General features: G+C 38.8%; 4 protein-coding genes across 5 annotated transcripts; 2 read left to right on the top strand and 2 right to left on the bottom strand.

Moving 5' to 3' along the window:
• Positions 1-7: 7 nt before the first annotated feature.
• Positions 8-2955, bottom strand: LOC105267760 (ATP-dependent RNA helicase DDX24). The gene is made up of 2 exons (XM_011306833.1): positions 2654-2955; positions 8-2558 (listed from the first exon to the last, which is right to left on the bottom strand). The coding sequence occupies exons 1-2, from the start codon at positions 2804-2806 to the stop codon at positions 447-449; spliced, it is 2265 nt and encodes a 754-aa protein (XP_011305135.1). The 5' UTR covers positions 2807-2955; the 3' UTR covers positions 8-446.
• Positions 2956-3080: 125 nt separating this feature from the next.
• On the top strand, positions 3081-7827 carry xmas (RRM_XMAS2 and SAC3_GANP domain-containing protein xmas). Its single transcript, XM_011306830.1, has one exon. The coding sequence runs from the start codon at positions 3290-3292 to the stop codon at positions 7541-7543; it is 4254 nt and encodes a 1417-aa protein (XP_011305132.1). The 5' UTR covers positions 3081-3289; the 3' UTR covers positions 7544-7827.
• An 83-nt stretch (positions 7828-7910) lies between these two features.
• Rab39 (RAS oncogene family member Rab39) lies at positions 7911-10345 on the top strand. Its single transcript, XM_011306826.1, has 3 exons — positions 7911-8320; positions 8812-8921; positions 9158-10345. Exons 1-3 carry the CDS (start codon positions 8174-8176, stop codon positions 9594-9596), a joined length of 696 nt encoding a protein of 231 aa, XP_011305128.1. The 5' UTR covers positions 7911-8173; the 3' UTR covers positions 9597-10345.
• LOC105267757 (uncharacterized) lies at positions 9854-14659 on the bottom strand. Of its 2 annotated transcripts, XM_011306829.1 has the most exons (5): positions 14510-14659; positions 14245-14394; positions 12559-14069; positions 12346-12445; positions 9854-12234 (listed from the first exon to the last, which is right to left on the bottom strand). In XM_011306829.1, exons 2-4 carry the CDS (start codon positions 14370-14372, stop codon positions 12357-12359), a joined length of 1728 nt encoding a protein of 575 aa, XP_011305131.1. In that variant the 5' UTR covers positions 14373-14394; positions 14510-14659; the 3' UTR covers positions 9854-12234; positions 12346-12356. The 2 variants fall into 2 exon arrangements, with proteins under 2 accessions (XP_011305131.1, XP_011305130.1); XM_011306828.1 differs by having other exon boundaries at positions 12350-12445; positions 14245-14659.
• Positions 14660-15597: the final 938 nt, after the last annotated feature.

The raw sequence follows: 15597 nt of genomic DNA, 5'->3' as shown, positions 1-15597 counted from the left end.
AGAAAATCCTATGACAATATAAATGTTTTTTTCTAAATGTTTTGTTTTTTTGCTATTTTATTGGTAAAACAAGGAAGAAACATTCTAGGTGATTTTTTATCACCAAGATTTTATAACCGGTACTAAAATGCCTCCATGGAACCGCCATTCGATGATCTTTATATCCATTTTTCAATGGAAAAATTTGTATTATAAAACGTGATGTTCTCTCTTTTAATATTTAATTCTGTAGATTATTCATGTACTCTTTTTTTGTAAATAACATTTTTTATAGAAACATTGAAAATAAACAGAAATTTGTATAAATGATTTTGTTGTGAACCGCCGGCTCAATTTTGTGAATTATTCAGTCGAGGGTATTTTGAGGAATAAATTAATTATTCGACGATTGCGATTGTTCCTGTGTTTCCCTCGTACAATATTCCTATCACTTGGTTATTCTCCCATTATTTTGAGGTCCTCGTCCCACGTTTCACTTTACGTTTTCTAATATTCTGGCTTTTCCTCGCGATTCCAATCGATTTTTTCTGCTTTCCCCTCGGATTTTCATCGATCGCCTTCTTCATCACTTGAACCGCCGTCTGATTCTCCTGCATAATCTGAACATTAGTATTCATCTCCAAATATTTTCCAGAGAATCCTTTCGGAAACAATGGCTTCAGCAATAAAATTCTGAGTTGCTGTCTCTTCCTCTTCAACTGTCTCCTCAATTCTGCAGACTCCTTGGACTCCATGGTGCTCTCAACCTGATCCTCATCCAACACAAGATCCATGTCCTCAACGGCTTTCTTGAGCCACCCCTTCTGCACATTATCCCTCCTGCACCTCAGCTCGAGTTTGTCAATTTCCCTGGCGACATTGACCCTCTCCTTGACCGACATAAGAAGTTTATCCACCACCGGGAACGTTGGAATATCGTTAGTATGCCCAAGAGTTTTACACAATTTCGTATAATAAGACAACTCAGACGGTTCCATCATCAAAACAGTGATTCCCTCCTTCTGTGCACGTGCAGTCCTTCCACTTCGATGCACATATCCCTCCGAAGTTCTGGGCACCTGATAATGAATAACATGCTCCACATTCGGAATATCTAGACCCCGTGCAGCAACATCTGTAGCGATTAAAAGCCCCTCGGGACTCTCCTGAAATTTTTCCAAATTCTTCAATCTCTGTCTCTGCTGCATGCTGGCATGCAGTGGCAGAGGATTGCATTCGAGAATACCAAATAGTGTTGCTAGTCTCTTGACGCATCCTATGCTGTTACAGAATATCAGAGTCCTGCCTCGGTGCCTCCTCAAGAAGTAATAGAGGTAATAATCTTTATGGTCCATGGTACATGTGATTCTGCACTCAGTTAATGTTCCAGCAGTGCCTCTGGCTTTCGTCACGTCAACGATCTTAGGATTCTTAATTTTCAAAAGTGCTATGATTTTCTGCAGCTTCTGACCAGGTGTCAATTTGAATATTTTACTTTTACTGTTCCCCTTCTTTTTTCTCTGTAAGTAGTCAGGGATATCGTGGACGAGTGTAAGTGTAGCTGAGAAAACAAAAGTCTGACGATCCTGTACGGACGACTCATCGGAATTCACCCGCTCGAGAATTTGGTGGAGCTCTTGAAAATGCCCTTTTTCCAGCATTCGATCTGTCTCATCAATAGCAAGGTATTTTAAAGAGTTGAGTTTGGTCAAATGAGGATTCCCCTGGTCTATTAGCTCCCACAGACGCCCTGGTGTCGCTATCACAATCTCCGGACCCTTGCTAAGGATTCTCTCCTGTTTTACTGCTGCCATTCCGCCCACGACCACAGCCACTTTAATGTCCGTATATTTTGCTGCTCTGCTGATGTGATTTTTTATCTGAATTGCTAGTTCTCGGGTGGGTGTCAGAATGAGAGCGTAAAGGGGTTTGCAGGAGAGAGAGGGGATGAAGTCGTTCGAGTCGATGTTGTCAATTACTCTGACGCAACCTACACTCTTCTCGTCTGGCCTGTCTGGATGTTCTTCCTCCGATTCCTCCTCTTCTGGGTTACAATGTTTTTCATCGACATCGTCTCCCCCATCGGATGAAACTGTCCATCCAGTGCTTGTAGCTCCACAGTCGTCGATTTTTCTCGATATTTCTAGTTCATGGTTGGATATTTCATGCTGTTTAGACTTCAACTCAAGAATTCCTGACAGGATTGGAATACCGAATGCTAGGGTCTTCCCACTGCCTGTTTCTGCAGCTCCCAAGATGTCTCTTCTTCCTAAAATGGCTGGAGGAAGGGTCAAGGATTGAATTGATGTTGGAGTTGAAAATTTTTGGTCCTTCAGGGCCTTCACGATCACAGGGGGAACACCCAGGGTCGTCCATGCTTCTGGACTGAAGTTTAAATCATCTTCGGATTCGTTCGTTACCGGATTTTCTTCTGATTCTGAAGATAACAATTTCGGTTCAGAGCGCTTGCCGGTTTTTCTCTTTTTCTTCGAATTGGCTGGTTTTTTATTGCTCGAGGCAGTTTTTGGGATAACTAAACCGTCATCTTCATCTGATTCCTCGGAAAAATCCTCTGATATCTGAAGTTAAAAATATTATTTATGGTCTAAGAAAAATAGAAAGATGATTAAATTATTATCATAATTAAATAATTAATACGAAACATTGTAAATACCTTTCGTTTTGAGGATTTCTCAGATTTATTTTCCAGACTATAATCCACTAATTCCTCAATACCAATCAACCCCTCAACACCTGATGAAAGTATTGCACCTTCTAGTGTCAAAGGCTTCCAAGTTTTAACCCCTTTTCGCTTGATTTTCGTCATATTTCCCACTCAATAATCCACATCCATATAAAATATACCAATTATTCCTCGATGGACAAAATAATTCACAGTTCTTTACTCTTAAAAATAACCTCAAAACTCCACATGCTCGATTCTTAAATTTTTTGTCATAACGGAGTGGTCATGACCTCTTGATAAGTCAGTTTCAGAAAATTGACATGGTACATGTCTGCACGAACTTCAATTACCTCATGCTGATAAATGCCAGACGCAGCTATTGAATATAAAAAAAGACTCACCTAGCTAGCAAAAGCAATAATACTTCCATTCCTTGCTGAACAATTTACAAAAAATAATTCAATATACACAATTTCCTTTTTACCTTTCTCCGTATAATATTATATCAACAGGTGATAAAACCTTCCCCGCCATCAATTGCAGTCACAAGAGTTCTTCCACAACAGTGCAGTGGTGATTTGTTATTCCGATCAAGTAAATAGTTTTTTTCTCAAAAATAAAAAAATGTCACAAAAATTGACAGCGAAGAAGAAAGACTTCTCGAAGAGTCTGTCGAGGTACTTACGAAGCGATCAAGACGAGATACGAGCAGAACTGGAAGCAATGACAGGTTTAGAGTATAACCTTCACGGTGAGGGTTCCGAGGAGACCAGCGATATTTCATCCTCCTCAAGGAGAACAAGATCGATAAAGCACCAGAAGCCTGAAAAAATAATGGAGCAAGACAGACCCCTTCCCCGAGTGGAGATGGAGAGCCAAATTCCATTTTACTCATCAACAGCACCAGCCAGAGAGCTCCAGAGAATAATCTCCCAGCCAGGAGGAACCAGCGAGGATAAATATAAAATCCTCGAAGCCAGGGACAGATTGATGCGACTGAAGCAAGTGAAAACCCACACCCTAGAGACCGCCAAGAAAACTCGAGGCACATGTCCAGACATGTGTCCAGAGAAAGAAAGATTAATGCGAGAATTTCAAAGACAAGTAGCATCCTACGAGCAAGTCGATACCTCAGAGTACAGAATCTGTCACGAGACAGCTGTTAAGCAGTACTCAAGATCATCAGCTGATCAGGCTGAACCAATGCCTCATGATCTCCGTCCAATCGCATCTCTCAAGATGACGATGAGTTATCTCCTCCACGAAATCGTCGACCTGTGCAACGAGGAGGGAACAAATCTAGCTGAGTGGTATCACTTCGTCTGGGACAGAACCCGGGGAATAAGAAAAGACATCACCCTCCAGGACCTCTGCTGTCTGGACACTGTTGAACTCGTCGAACAGTGCGCGAGATTTCACATTGTCTGTTCAGAACGTCTCTGTGCAGAAGAAACAGCCGTATTCGACAAAAAAATCAACACTGAAAACCTGACAAAATGCCTCCAAACATTGAAATACATGTACCACGACTTGAGAGTCCAGAGGATAACATGCAAAAACGAGGCAGAATTTCGTGGCTACATCATTTTATTGAACCTAGACAATACGAACTTCATGTGGGAACTCAAAGAATTACCCAAGGCTATTCAAACTTCTCCAGAAGTTAAATTCGCCATCCAAGTGTTTTCATCGATTCAGTCAAACAATTACGCGAGGTTCTTCAAATTAGTGAAGAGGACAACCTATTTGAATGCTTGTCTCATGCTGAGGTATTTTTTTCAAGTGAGAGTTAAGGGTCTGACGGTTATGGTGAAGGCCTACTGCAGGACGACATCCACTGCCTATCCATTGTACGAATTCATCGATATCTTGGGGTTTGATGATGAGAATGAGGCAATTGCTTTCTGTGAAAATGCTGAGTTGAATATCTCGAGCGATGAGCTCAATATTATCTTGAATAGGCAGAATGTGAACCTGCCACCTCCTGTGATGGATGAGGGAAGGGCTGTGAGTCTCGTTGAATCCAAAAGAATAAAGATGGGGTATTCGTATGGGCAGGCTATAGCTGGGGAAGTCATGCCAGAGCAGCTGTATATAAATCATAAGCCTCATAATAGTTTTGATGCCCATGGGTATTTAACGGCAGAGGCGATTAATGCTAGTGATCAGAATTATGGGATCATTGAAGAAGAGGAAGAGGATCCTTACGAGTACATGGAGAAGGACGTGGTGGACCCACCACCTCCTCTGAGACGTAAAACTTTTGGGTTACGATTGGGGGATGATAATGAAGAGGCTGGTCAGGATGATGAGGGAGTTGAGGAGGTTGACGAGGTCGAAGAGGTTGAAGAGGGAGTGGAGGAAGAAGAAGAAGAATATGAGTATGCCGATGAGGGAGAGGATGAAGACCATGATGATGTGCCAACGACAAAAGCACAGATATTTTCATCGATTTCTTCCAAAGCTGGCAATGTCTTCAGCAAGAACTTCAAATTCTCGACTGATAATCGAAGTCAGGATTCCAAAATGTCGATAGGTTCTCCATTCATATCTCAGTCAGAGGAGAAGAATTTATCGAGCGGTAAATCCGAATTTTCATTTGCTGCTGTTCTGCCACCCAGTATATTTGGAACTAGCGAGGGTAAACCAGATAACTCAATTTTCGCGGGTGCAAGCCGAGGGAGTATATTTGCTAAGCCAGCCCCAGTTTCCACTCCGTCAGTCATCTCTAGTGCTGCGGGTAATCTGAAAAATGAAAATTTATTCAAAGTTCCTCAATCAACGTTAAAGGAGTCACCAAAGAAAAAAATACAATCAGGCATTGCTGAGGAGAAGAAAAAACAGGGAGAGGAGGAATTAAGGTACAAATCTCTGGCGTTAGAGGAACGTCTTAAAGAAATTGAAGCGGAAATTAAACGATGTGAGATGGTGATTGAGATAGAAGTGATTCATGATATCTGCTCGACAATATTGAAAGAAGAAATTGAGAAGGCCAAGGTGTTCGAGAGACTCAGTCAAAAAGTAGCGGATGACGTGCTGAAAGAGGTCATCCATGAAGAGTGCATGAGAGCCCTTGATAAAGAATTATACATCCAGAAGCGACTCCAGGAGGTTGCTAACAGAATCAGAGACAGAATGGTGTTGAAATACTACAGAATTTGGCAGCGAAATTCCATGAAAAAACGAGAGCAGAGAAAGGCTCTGGACAATACGCCAGTTTGGCTACCTAGATACTCTCTCGACGCGTGCGCCAAGGATCTTTATCGTAAGGATCAGGATTTGGTGATTCAGAGCATGAGAAGAAGATCAAATAGAACAGATAATGATGATAATTTAAAATACCTCAGTCCAGTGGAATTGAAAATCTACTCGGGACTTAAAGAGAATGCAAAAACTCTGGATACAGACCCAACGCCCATAACGTTCTGGAAGCTAGTGGTATCATGGCCCTTGTTAGAGGACAGAGTTTTACTTTGGAGGTACAAGAATATTATGAATCAGTATCTGTGCCCTGGAGACTACCGCATGGATCCGATTATCAAAACGTACAAACCGAATCCCTACGAAACAATGAATATTTGTATCAAACATTGCGAAGGAATCGCTGGTGAAGATGATGTTGTAGGGATGGATGCACTTTTTTTTATTGCCATGACTGACGAAAATCCTAAGGTTGTCGCACGAAGACTCACCAAGACGGTTTTATCGAGGCAGAAATTGATGCCCATCCCTCTTGTTTTTATTGTCCTCGGGGACGATGGAGGCAGAAAAGAATTAGAACCGAAAAAAGAATTGCAGAATCTATTAAAATCTGAATATATTACTGAGTATACTGTGCACCATGAGAAGGTAATGGATGAGGAGAACATTTTGAAATTGACCCAGACTGCTCTCCTCTGGCTGAGTTTAAACAGATCGACTTCAATTCCTCTCGAGATGGACTACTTGAAGAATGTCGTTGACAACTGCCTGACAGATGAATTGTGGCTGAGGATATCCGGGCATGCACCGTTCAATGCAGTTCTAAAAGCTGCCACTACCGATCCTAAATTCATTATAGATCTCCATAATGAAGCTGTTAATCGACTGATGGATGTCATTCTGGATCCCGAAAGCTTGATGTATACAGATTTTCCAGTGGAGTTTAAGTCGCTTCTGCCAAAGGACTTTGATTTGCCTTGTAGTTATGAGTACTTTGAGGAAGACTGGAAGGATGAGGAAAATAGAGGTAAAATGGAAATAATTCTCGAAAGTTTCGTCCTGCCACCTTGGCCATTCGACTGGCCGATTGACAATGCAATGGACCTCCACAAATGTGTCATTCGTTATTGCAATTTAACCCTAGGCAAATCAAATTATGAAGACATATCTTGCAGCATCCTGAGTAATATTTTTTTCATGTCTGATAGTAACAGCAAACCGAATTTCGTGCATGTTCTCACTGAGATAGTCAAAGCAAAAATTCGACTGCTGGATGAAAATTTATCAGTCGTCTACGATAAGAACCACATTAAGATGTTCAGGACGTTGCCTTGGTGGTTCAAGTCGAACATCTTCTTAATCTACAAAGCCCAGATGAGTTTTCCACCTGGGGAAACGTATGAGACATCTGTGACCAAGAGAAGGCGTCTAGAGGAAGAGGCGAACAAGCAGAACCAGGAGATATCGATGGTCATTGAGGAATTCGATATTACTTCTGCTGTGGAAAGTCGAGGGATTAATAAATCATTATTCGATAAGAGCAAGAATCTACGCTCAGAGGCCCAGATGATGACTGACAAATTAGAAACACTTCTAGAGGAGCAACGGTTAGCCAATAAAAAATTTGAGGAGAAACTGAAAGCTGCTTTGCGAAGTGAACAGTCTGCCGATTTTTGATTCTTTATAATGATTGAAATCAGTATTTATGCAACGAGACATTTTGTTATTAACGGAAAACGAGATTGATAAGTTGACAAGTTGTAAATGCTTGCAACAAAGCTTATGAAATCGTTTGTGATATATTTTTGACGGATCATATGTACTGTAGATTTTTTAAAATTTCTATACTCTGCTTCAGACGAAATCAACATTGAAGGATTCAGTATGGTTACATGAATCGTTTCAATTACTCTCGAAATACCCAGTGTACAAATGAAAAAATATAATTAATATCCATGAAAGTGGTGATAACCTAGTTGCTCTTCTTTTTGAAATCTACCTATCCACCAATAACTCAATACGTCGTAGAAAATTTATAAACTTGCGCCAGTGTTCTCTCCTCTCTCTCTGTCGTGTTGCTGTGTGTCGAATCAGACGGATGTGCGCATAGAACGTGACATTCACGCAAGTCTTTTCAAGTATCCAAGAACTAGTTCTCCCAATAGGTATTTCACGGTCAGCTGTGATCGACAGTCTCGCAAAATAAACGACAACATTGTGTTGCCCCTTTTATTACTGAAGAGAGTAATCTCACCTTTGAATTTTTCAACCTTCCAACGTTTCCACCCGCTCAGTCTTAATGTGTCAATGGCCTTAATTATCCATAACAAACTAGCATTCAACGAAATGGCGGAACCATTTTTTGACTATCAATTTCGATTGATTCTAATTGGCGACAGTACAGTGGGAAAAAGTTCTTTGCTCAAGTATTTGACGGATGGAAAATTCGCTGAGGTAATTATTGTTCTTAATCATATTGTCTTTGAGTTTTGTTCAATGCAACCTGTTGGAGTCATCGATGATTACATGGGGTTATGATCCTTTGGACTAGAACAGGCATTTTTTTTTAGTTACAATTTTTTACTTTGTTTGAACTTTGTCTGGGGATTCGGATTCTTTGTGAGGAACGTGGCAAGTTATTTTTAAATTATGACGCAATTATCTCCACTATTTTGAATACCATTTTTTTGACAGATCGGATTGTGAAGGTTAGGTCTCACTATTGCTTTCTGCGTTGTGAAAATTGGGATTATGCATAACATTGAAGACCGAGTGAAATTTAAAAATTCTCGAGTTTTTTAATTATTCATGTAAAGATACTGATTAGAGGGGGATTAGTTTTTAATTGTATCGTATGGTCGATGGAAATAATCCAGCAGTCGAGGTTGAGGTTTTATTATTGTTTAGAGTGAGCAATTTGTTTTATTTAATTCTTGTCCATACAGTTATCGGATCCCACGGTTGGTGTGGATTTCTTCGCGAAGCTATTAGATTTGGACGATGGAACAAGAATCAAGTTGCAGTTGTGGGATACGGCTGGACAGGAGAGATTTAGGTTTGTAATTTCATAGGCTACCTGGTAATACTTACGAAACATTGTAATTATTGTTTTATACGACTCGTTCGTTTGGATATTCCGCTTATGCCTCAGGGATTATTTTATTGGCGACTTACGTACCTTACGTTTTGTCTGAAACGCATCAAATGTTGAATTCATAATTATTTCTACAGGAACTTAATTTCGCAATGATTAAAAAACGAAAATCATAGGAAAATAAAATTTCATTCTAGGTCAATCACAAAATCGTACTACAGAAATTCAGTGGGGGCTCTCCTTGTGTTCGATGTGTGTAATCGAAGGAGTTTTGAACACATTCCCCAGTGGATGATGGAAGCACGTCGATACATAGAGCCTCATCGGCCAGTGTTCGCTCTCGTCGGGTGCAAACTCGATGTGATAGCTCAAGGTAGAAGAAGACAAGTATCCGAAGAGGAAGCACGTTCATTTGCCGATCAAAACGGCATGGAGTACATTGAAACCAGCGCAAAAACTGGAATGCGGGTCACCATGGCTTTTCGCACTGTATCGCAGGAAGTTTATAATAGAATTCAGACTGGCGAGTACAAGGTGGAAGACGGCTGGGACGGCGTTAAGCCTGGATTTATACGTCCTGGTGGATTCGATTTTAATCTAGTCGAAGCGGAACCCGCCAAATCCTCGTGTTGCTGAGACAATTTTCATTCTTCCCAGTCTCTTCAACGAACATTGGCACAGGAAATTATCAAGATTTGCATTAGGAAATTTGATTTGTCTTAGATTCAGTCATCTCACCATCTTTACGTTTCTCCACAATTTTCACCCTTCATCTCATCTTTTTTTAGATTTCAAAAGGTACTAGTCTTCAGGTGAAGTAATAAATCAGGATGAGTTAAAATTAAATTTGATCATTTTGTTCAATAATAAAATGATTTAATGGTTCCGTTTGGTTTCCATAGTGTGAGTATGAATTTGTGTTCACTTTTGATGCTAAATTATTTTTTCAGTTTCAAAACAACTTCTCAATATCGCCATTTTAATTAATTAATATTGAAAAATAATGAATTACAGGAAATCAAAAATAATTAAAACATAATCACCTTCAACTAGTCATTTCAATACAAATTTTAATTGACATTTCAACATTTCTTATTACTCTTTTTGAATAATAAATCGGTTACTGCAATGCAATGATCGATCTCAAAGTGTGTGCACTGATGGTGACTAATTTTTGTATATAGACTGTAAATTAAATAAACTAGTTGAGCCATTCAACTGGACATATGACTAGCTGACCTGGAAAATATGGTTTTATGATGTGAATTCTTTAGTTTCTCTTTTGGGAATAAATTTATCATGAGAATATTAAAAACATCATAACTAGATGCATTAGTTGTGCCTTCAATAGTGAAGTGTAATGAAAAAAATATTTGTTAAAAAAACGAAAATTCACACGAAACATCGTCGTAAGTAACTCCTCGAATAGTGAAACTCAGGAATAATTTGAAATGGACTTTTCTTTCAAATTAAAAGTTCCGCCTCTTCGAACAAAAAGGTTTAGTACTAAAAACTAAAAATAAAAAAATCAACTGATTGAATATACTTTATACAAATTAAATCTCCGTAATTAATAAATACGCACCTGATTCTTCATTGTAAACATCTGCTAGAATTGTATATTTGAATTTTTAACTCATTCAACAATAACTATTCTGTTAATTCTTTCGGTACCACGATGAAAATTATGTTAATTCCAAGATGAACATATTTTGTAATTTCATTATATATATTTCTATTTTGTAATATGAATTTGGATAAATTGTATTTGATAATTAATTATTACGTTGAATCGAGTTGTTAACGATTCAAGTTACGTATCAGGGTATTAGTCCAATTGCTGAGCCGATCTAGAAGAAATAGGAATTATTTCGAGGATTCAGATTCTATTATTAAGCTATAAAAAAAAACAATTCAATTATCCCAAACGTACGTACATGTACTCGTAAATACCCTCAACCCAGAGACATGTACTTTGTAAATACGCCAAAATGTAATTTAGTATGTAATCGTTTTAATGTCTTTCTGTAATAAAGAAATGTAAAAATGAGACAATATATTATATTTCTTTATTATTTACAGGCAAAATAAAATATAGAATATTAATCCCTTAATTATTCAACGTTGTACCTAAGAAAAATTATTTTATCGTAAAACTCATCGATATAAAAACAAGCATAAAATAAAATCATACTCCACGTGTTCTCATATACTATTAAAAGATTCCAGAGCTCAATTCAAAATGAAATTATTTAAAAAATTGAAACTCATAAACGATAATAAACGTGCACTTATCAATCAATCGAAAAAATATACGCATTCATTACTCGAAAATTCAGAACGAATGATTTCAAACGCTCTCATACTGACTAGAAGAATTTTTTATATCGTAGAACGTCCGAATTGTATTAAATGTTCCATGTTTGGCAAGACATATTTTTCTGATATAAATTTACAAAGTATAAGAATGAAAGTCTTGAAATACAGTTCCCTACAGATAATACTTTTCTTTCATAATCATCATTCAATGTCTTGAAATCCCATTGAAGTTAAAATACAATCGTTATTTACATAGACTAAGTGAGATTTGAATGAACTATTTACATACAGAGAACGATTTTCATTTCTGAGATAAATGGGAAATTGAAATTTTTCATGCATTATTTACCGGGCTCGGAGAAACGTCTACATAAATTATCCCCTAGCATGACAATTCTATTACTTCTCTCCTCTAACGATCTCGTAATTTTCATTTAATTTAATTTATAAAGCTGGAAGCTCTCATCGCCTCATATCACTTGTTTTCTTTAACATTACTTTGTATATAAATTTCCAAAGGAAATGAATTTCGGCAATATTTAATATTATCGTCAACTACTACTTTCAATAAATTACCTCAATAAATATAATTAAAAATTCTCTAAAAATGTGCCTCTCGCCAATTAACTCAGTGCGAAAAGCTGCGAGTAATTCATTCTCGTCCCTAACGTTTCGTCATGAATACCTGGTACTAGCCATATAAAGTCTATATCAACCTGTCTGATCCAACTCATAAATATGTTTTAGAGACAATATGTTGGATAAACTATATGTGTATTTCATAATTGCAACGATATTATTCGCAAAATCGCAGGACGACCAAGTCTTAACATCAATTCCTGTCCTAATTTAATCTCTCTCAATTCTATAATCATGTAGTAAAGACCAGAAGATGATTCTCCTCAACTTTCATTTCCTCCCATGAGAATGCCGACTGGATAATTTTGGGTTCTCCCTTGAAATTCAAAATATCCATTAGAATATCATGAGGTAGTCTAAGTTATTGAAATAATCCTTCACAATTATCCTGCAAAATTGAATAATAAATCCCAACAGTCAGACTTACTCACAAATTATTTACTCCAGGGACTGACATCCGAAAAGAACATATTCCTCCCTAGACAACCAAAAAGGATTGCCCTCGATATATTCCGGTGGCGTTTTGTCTGCAATGAAAATCGAAAAAAATCCGTTGATTGATTGAAAAATTAAAAATATCGAATCATTCAAGTTGTCCCCGGATAATGAAATCGACAATAAATTGAGACATTATAATTACCGGGATGAACGGCCAGTGGCACATACGTAGATCCCATGGCAACGTTCCAACTGTGTGTACCCGGACAACTTCGTACTTCAAGTATTGATTCATACTCGGGCAATACTTCACGGAGATCTTTTCGCAATCTGAGTGCAAAGCCAGACAAATCGGTATTGCCACCGGTCAGTAGAATATGCGAGAGACAATCGTGCATAAGATCTTCACTGAGTCCTGCTGTTACGTCTTTGATTATCTGAGGAAGACCTAGACTGATGTACATCATTTCCGGAGCAATATAGAGCTCTGGGCCAAGAGAAACCTTCCAGAATTGTTTATAATCCGCATAGCTGTCCACTCTGAGATTGATATGCTGGCGCTTGACAGGTCCTCTCTTCATCTCTTCATTTTCGATATTATAACTCAACCGACAGCGTTCCTTAACAGCCATCGTGTCCAGATGAGAGATCGGTATCTGGTGATACTCTTTGGGCTGCCAGTGCATGGCCTGTTTTAAATGATAGGCCACATGCCAGCCTCCAACAGGCAGCAACTTCCATCGGTGGGGCATTACTCTTCCTCCAATAATAACAGCAACAGTTGTGCTCAGTGCTCCACTGTCCACCACCACACAGGTCTCAACATCCAACATAGCACACGCAGCCAGAGGTTTAGGTACCAAACACACTCTGGCAACCTTGACTTCTTGAAACAAATAATGCAGCAGCTGTTTCCTGAGAACAGGATGCATCGCCAGGGGTTCACAGAATATCAAAACAGCACTGGGTTTTCTCAGCGTTGCAGTCAATCCCATTTGATGAAATAAATGATCAACGAATGTCTTGAGAACTGGAAATGATCCCTCACTGAGAAGTGCCTCCGCTGGACTCACGACATCGACATTTGGTATTCCAAGTACTTCAACAGTATCTGTGCAATACCCATTGACAAGTTTTTGATAAAGTGGATTTGCCTTTGCATAGCACATCGATTCCAACGGATGTGCAGCCAATCTCCTCTTTTCTCTGTACAGCTTAACAGAATTGCAGAAAACACAGAATGGACCACTTGGTTTGTATGTACAAGGCCCTTTTGTCGTTGTTAATTCGGATAATTTGAGGGATTTCAATTTTCTTGCTATTGATTTATAATCAGACTTCACTCGACTTGTACCACTGACACTTGGCACTTTCTCCACCGGAGGCTGATACGTCGTGTGAGTTTTACTGTCACACTTGGGGATACCAAAGAGAGAAAAGTGCCTTCGGAGACCAAAATTAGGTGTTATCACCCATGTGTATTTGTTGCCAATTTCTATCACAACTTTAGCACTGGATCCTTCCACGCAGTTGCGTTGACAGGTGTAACCACTGCAGTAGTAACATTTTGGAAATGGTGGATTCTCACCAAGAGTTATCACCATGTGAAGACGATAACACATGGACTTGAAGCTGACACTCAGCAATTGGAGACACTTTATGTCCGGGAAGCGAAACTGCACTTTGGATATTAACTGGAGCCATTTCATTTTCCTGCGAATTAACAGTTTCTCGTAATCGATTGTTAACCTGTCAGTCATTGATCCGATGATTTTCTCGGTAACTGTTGTTTGGGGAGTGTTAAAATGATGATTGAGTTGTAAAGAGGGAGGTAAAGGGCAGGGATGTAGCAAAAATTAATGATTAGACATTAATTAACCTCACTCACCAGAGATAATCGGTGTCCGATGTTTTTCTCAAATATTTGCATGTACTACCGAAGGCTATTATGTCAGGTACATCGCAGTAGAGTAATATTTTGATCCATATCTCCTCCGGGAAAACGGCCGGATCCATTGTTAATTGATATGATTATCAGCTATCGATTATTAATGAAATAATGAGACTGAAGAGATGAGAAGTACGGAGGATCGCGCAAGCGAGACTTGTCGAGGTACCGACCAGTCCCGACTGCCGTAAACGAGAAAACTCACGAAATGTGACACTCCTGACACTCCCAGACTTGGACAAGTCCCAAACGGTCAACTTTCAGCCTTTCAGCCTTTCAGCCTTTCAGCCCGGTGTACCAATCGCAAACAAACCAATACGCTAGTCAAGTTCAAGGTTACCTCACTTTCCAGATAACCAGAGACGGGATTGCAATTTTTTGCGATATGCAGGCCAAGGAGGATTGGCTAAACTAGAGGCTCAGTTCTTGGGGTTTGAGTGACCCCAGCGGCATCGTAGTACTGCACCCCAAGAGAGGGAGGGCGCAACACGCAATGCGGGGGTGTTCATCAAGTCGACGGGGTGAATTTTATTTTGCTGCGGTGTGAATGCTTTTTGTTTTTTATTTGTTTAACTGAAATTTAGCTGACTGTAAAACGAGCGGAAGGGGGAAGCTATATCTTATGGAATTTCAAATGGAAAAACGATTCAATATATTGAAGATATACTACTAATAAAATGTTTTTCTTATAATAAGCGCATTGCCTAATTGGTAACGTGCTTGACTGGCACGCCGACGGCTAGGGTTCGATCCTCGCCGTCATTCATTTTTTTTTTTTAAATAATTCCAATTTTTTTTTTATCAATGGCTAATCAATGGAAATATCGTTTAAAAACTGAATTTTTGAAAATCGAGAAGATATCTAGCGAAATTGACAAATTTGAAATTTTTTAAAAAGATACTTTTGCAAAATATATACGCCTAATGAAAATATATTCTTGTAACGAGCGCGTTGCCTAATTGGCTGCGTACTGGCCTACCACGCCGACGGCTAGGGTTCGATCCCGCCATCATTCATTTTTTTTTAATAATAATCCATCGAAATATCCCTCTGTAAAAGTATAAGTATAGAAATTGAAAAATTCTAAATTTTTGAAAAAGTATCAGGAAAACATGAACATCGAGGAGCTATTCACTGAAATTTTCACTGAAAGTGAAACATTCGAAATTTTTGAAAAAGTATTAGGGTAACATGAACATCGAGGAGCTATTCACTGAAATTTTCACTGAAAGTGAAAAATTCGAAATTTTTGAAAAAGTATCAGGGGAACATGACAATCGAGGAGCTATTCA

Source organism: Fopius arisanus, unplaced genomic scaffold, assembly GCF_000806365.1.
Source record: "Fopius arisanus strain USDA-PBARC FA_bdor unplaced genomic scaffold, ASM80636v1 scaffold00050, whole genome shotgun sequence".
Lineage (NCBI taxonomy): Eukaryota > Metazoa > Arthropoda > Insecta > Hymenoptera > Braconidae > Fopius > Fopius arisanus.
Note: the sequence above shows the minus strand (reverse complement) of the source record. Positions and strands in the feature narration are given on the sequence as shown.

What these genes read in the sequence shown, in the direction of transcription:
- LOC105267760 (XM_011306833.1), bottom strand. Translation starts at nt 2,806, where the DNA reads ATGACGAAAATCAAGCGAAAAGGGGTTAAAACTTGGAAGCCTTTGACA. An exon ending in AGAAATCCTCAAAACGAAAG is followed by an intron (nt 2,559 to 2,653) that starts GTATTTACAATG and finishes TTTTAACTTCAG; the next exon opens with ATATCAGAGGATTTTTCCGA.
- xmas (XM_011306830.1), top strand. Translation starts at nt 3,290, where the DNA reads ATGTCACAAAAATTGACAGCGAAGAAGAAAGACTTCTCGAAGAGTCTG.
- Rab39 (XM_011306826.1), top strand. Translation starts at nt 8,174, where the DNA reads ATGGCCTTAATTATCCATAACAAACTAGCATTCAACGAAATGGCGGAA. An exon ending in CGGATGGAAAATTCGCTGAG is followed by an intron (nt 8,321 to 8,811) that starts GTAATTATTGTT and finishes TTGTCCATACAG; the next exon opens with TTATCGGATCCCACGGTTGG. An exon ending in GCTGGACAGGAGAGATTTAG is followed by an intron (nt 8,922 to 9,157) that starts GTTTGTAATTTC and finishes ATTTCATTCTAG; the next exon opens with GTCAATCACAAAATCGTACT.
- LOC105267757 (XM_011306828.1), bottom strand. Translation starts at nt 14,372, where the DNA reads ATGGATCCGGCCGTTTTCCCGGAGGAGATATGGATCAAAATATTACTC. An exon ending in TCGGACACCGATTATCTCTG is followed by an intron (nt 14,070 to 14,244) that starts GTGAGTGAGGTT and finishes GTTAATTCGCAG; the next exon opens with GAAAATGAAATGGCTCCAGT. An exon ending in GCCACTGGCCGTTCATCCCG is followed by an intron (nt 12,446 to 12,558) that starts GTAATTATAATG and finishes TTTTCATTGCAG; the next exon opens with ACAAAACGCCACCGGAATAT.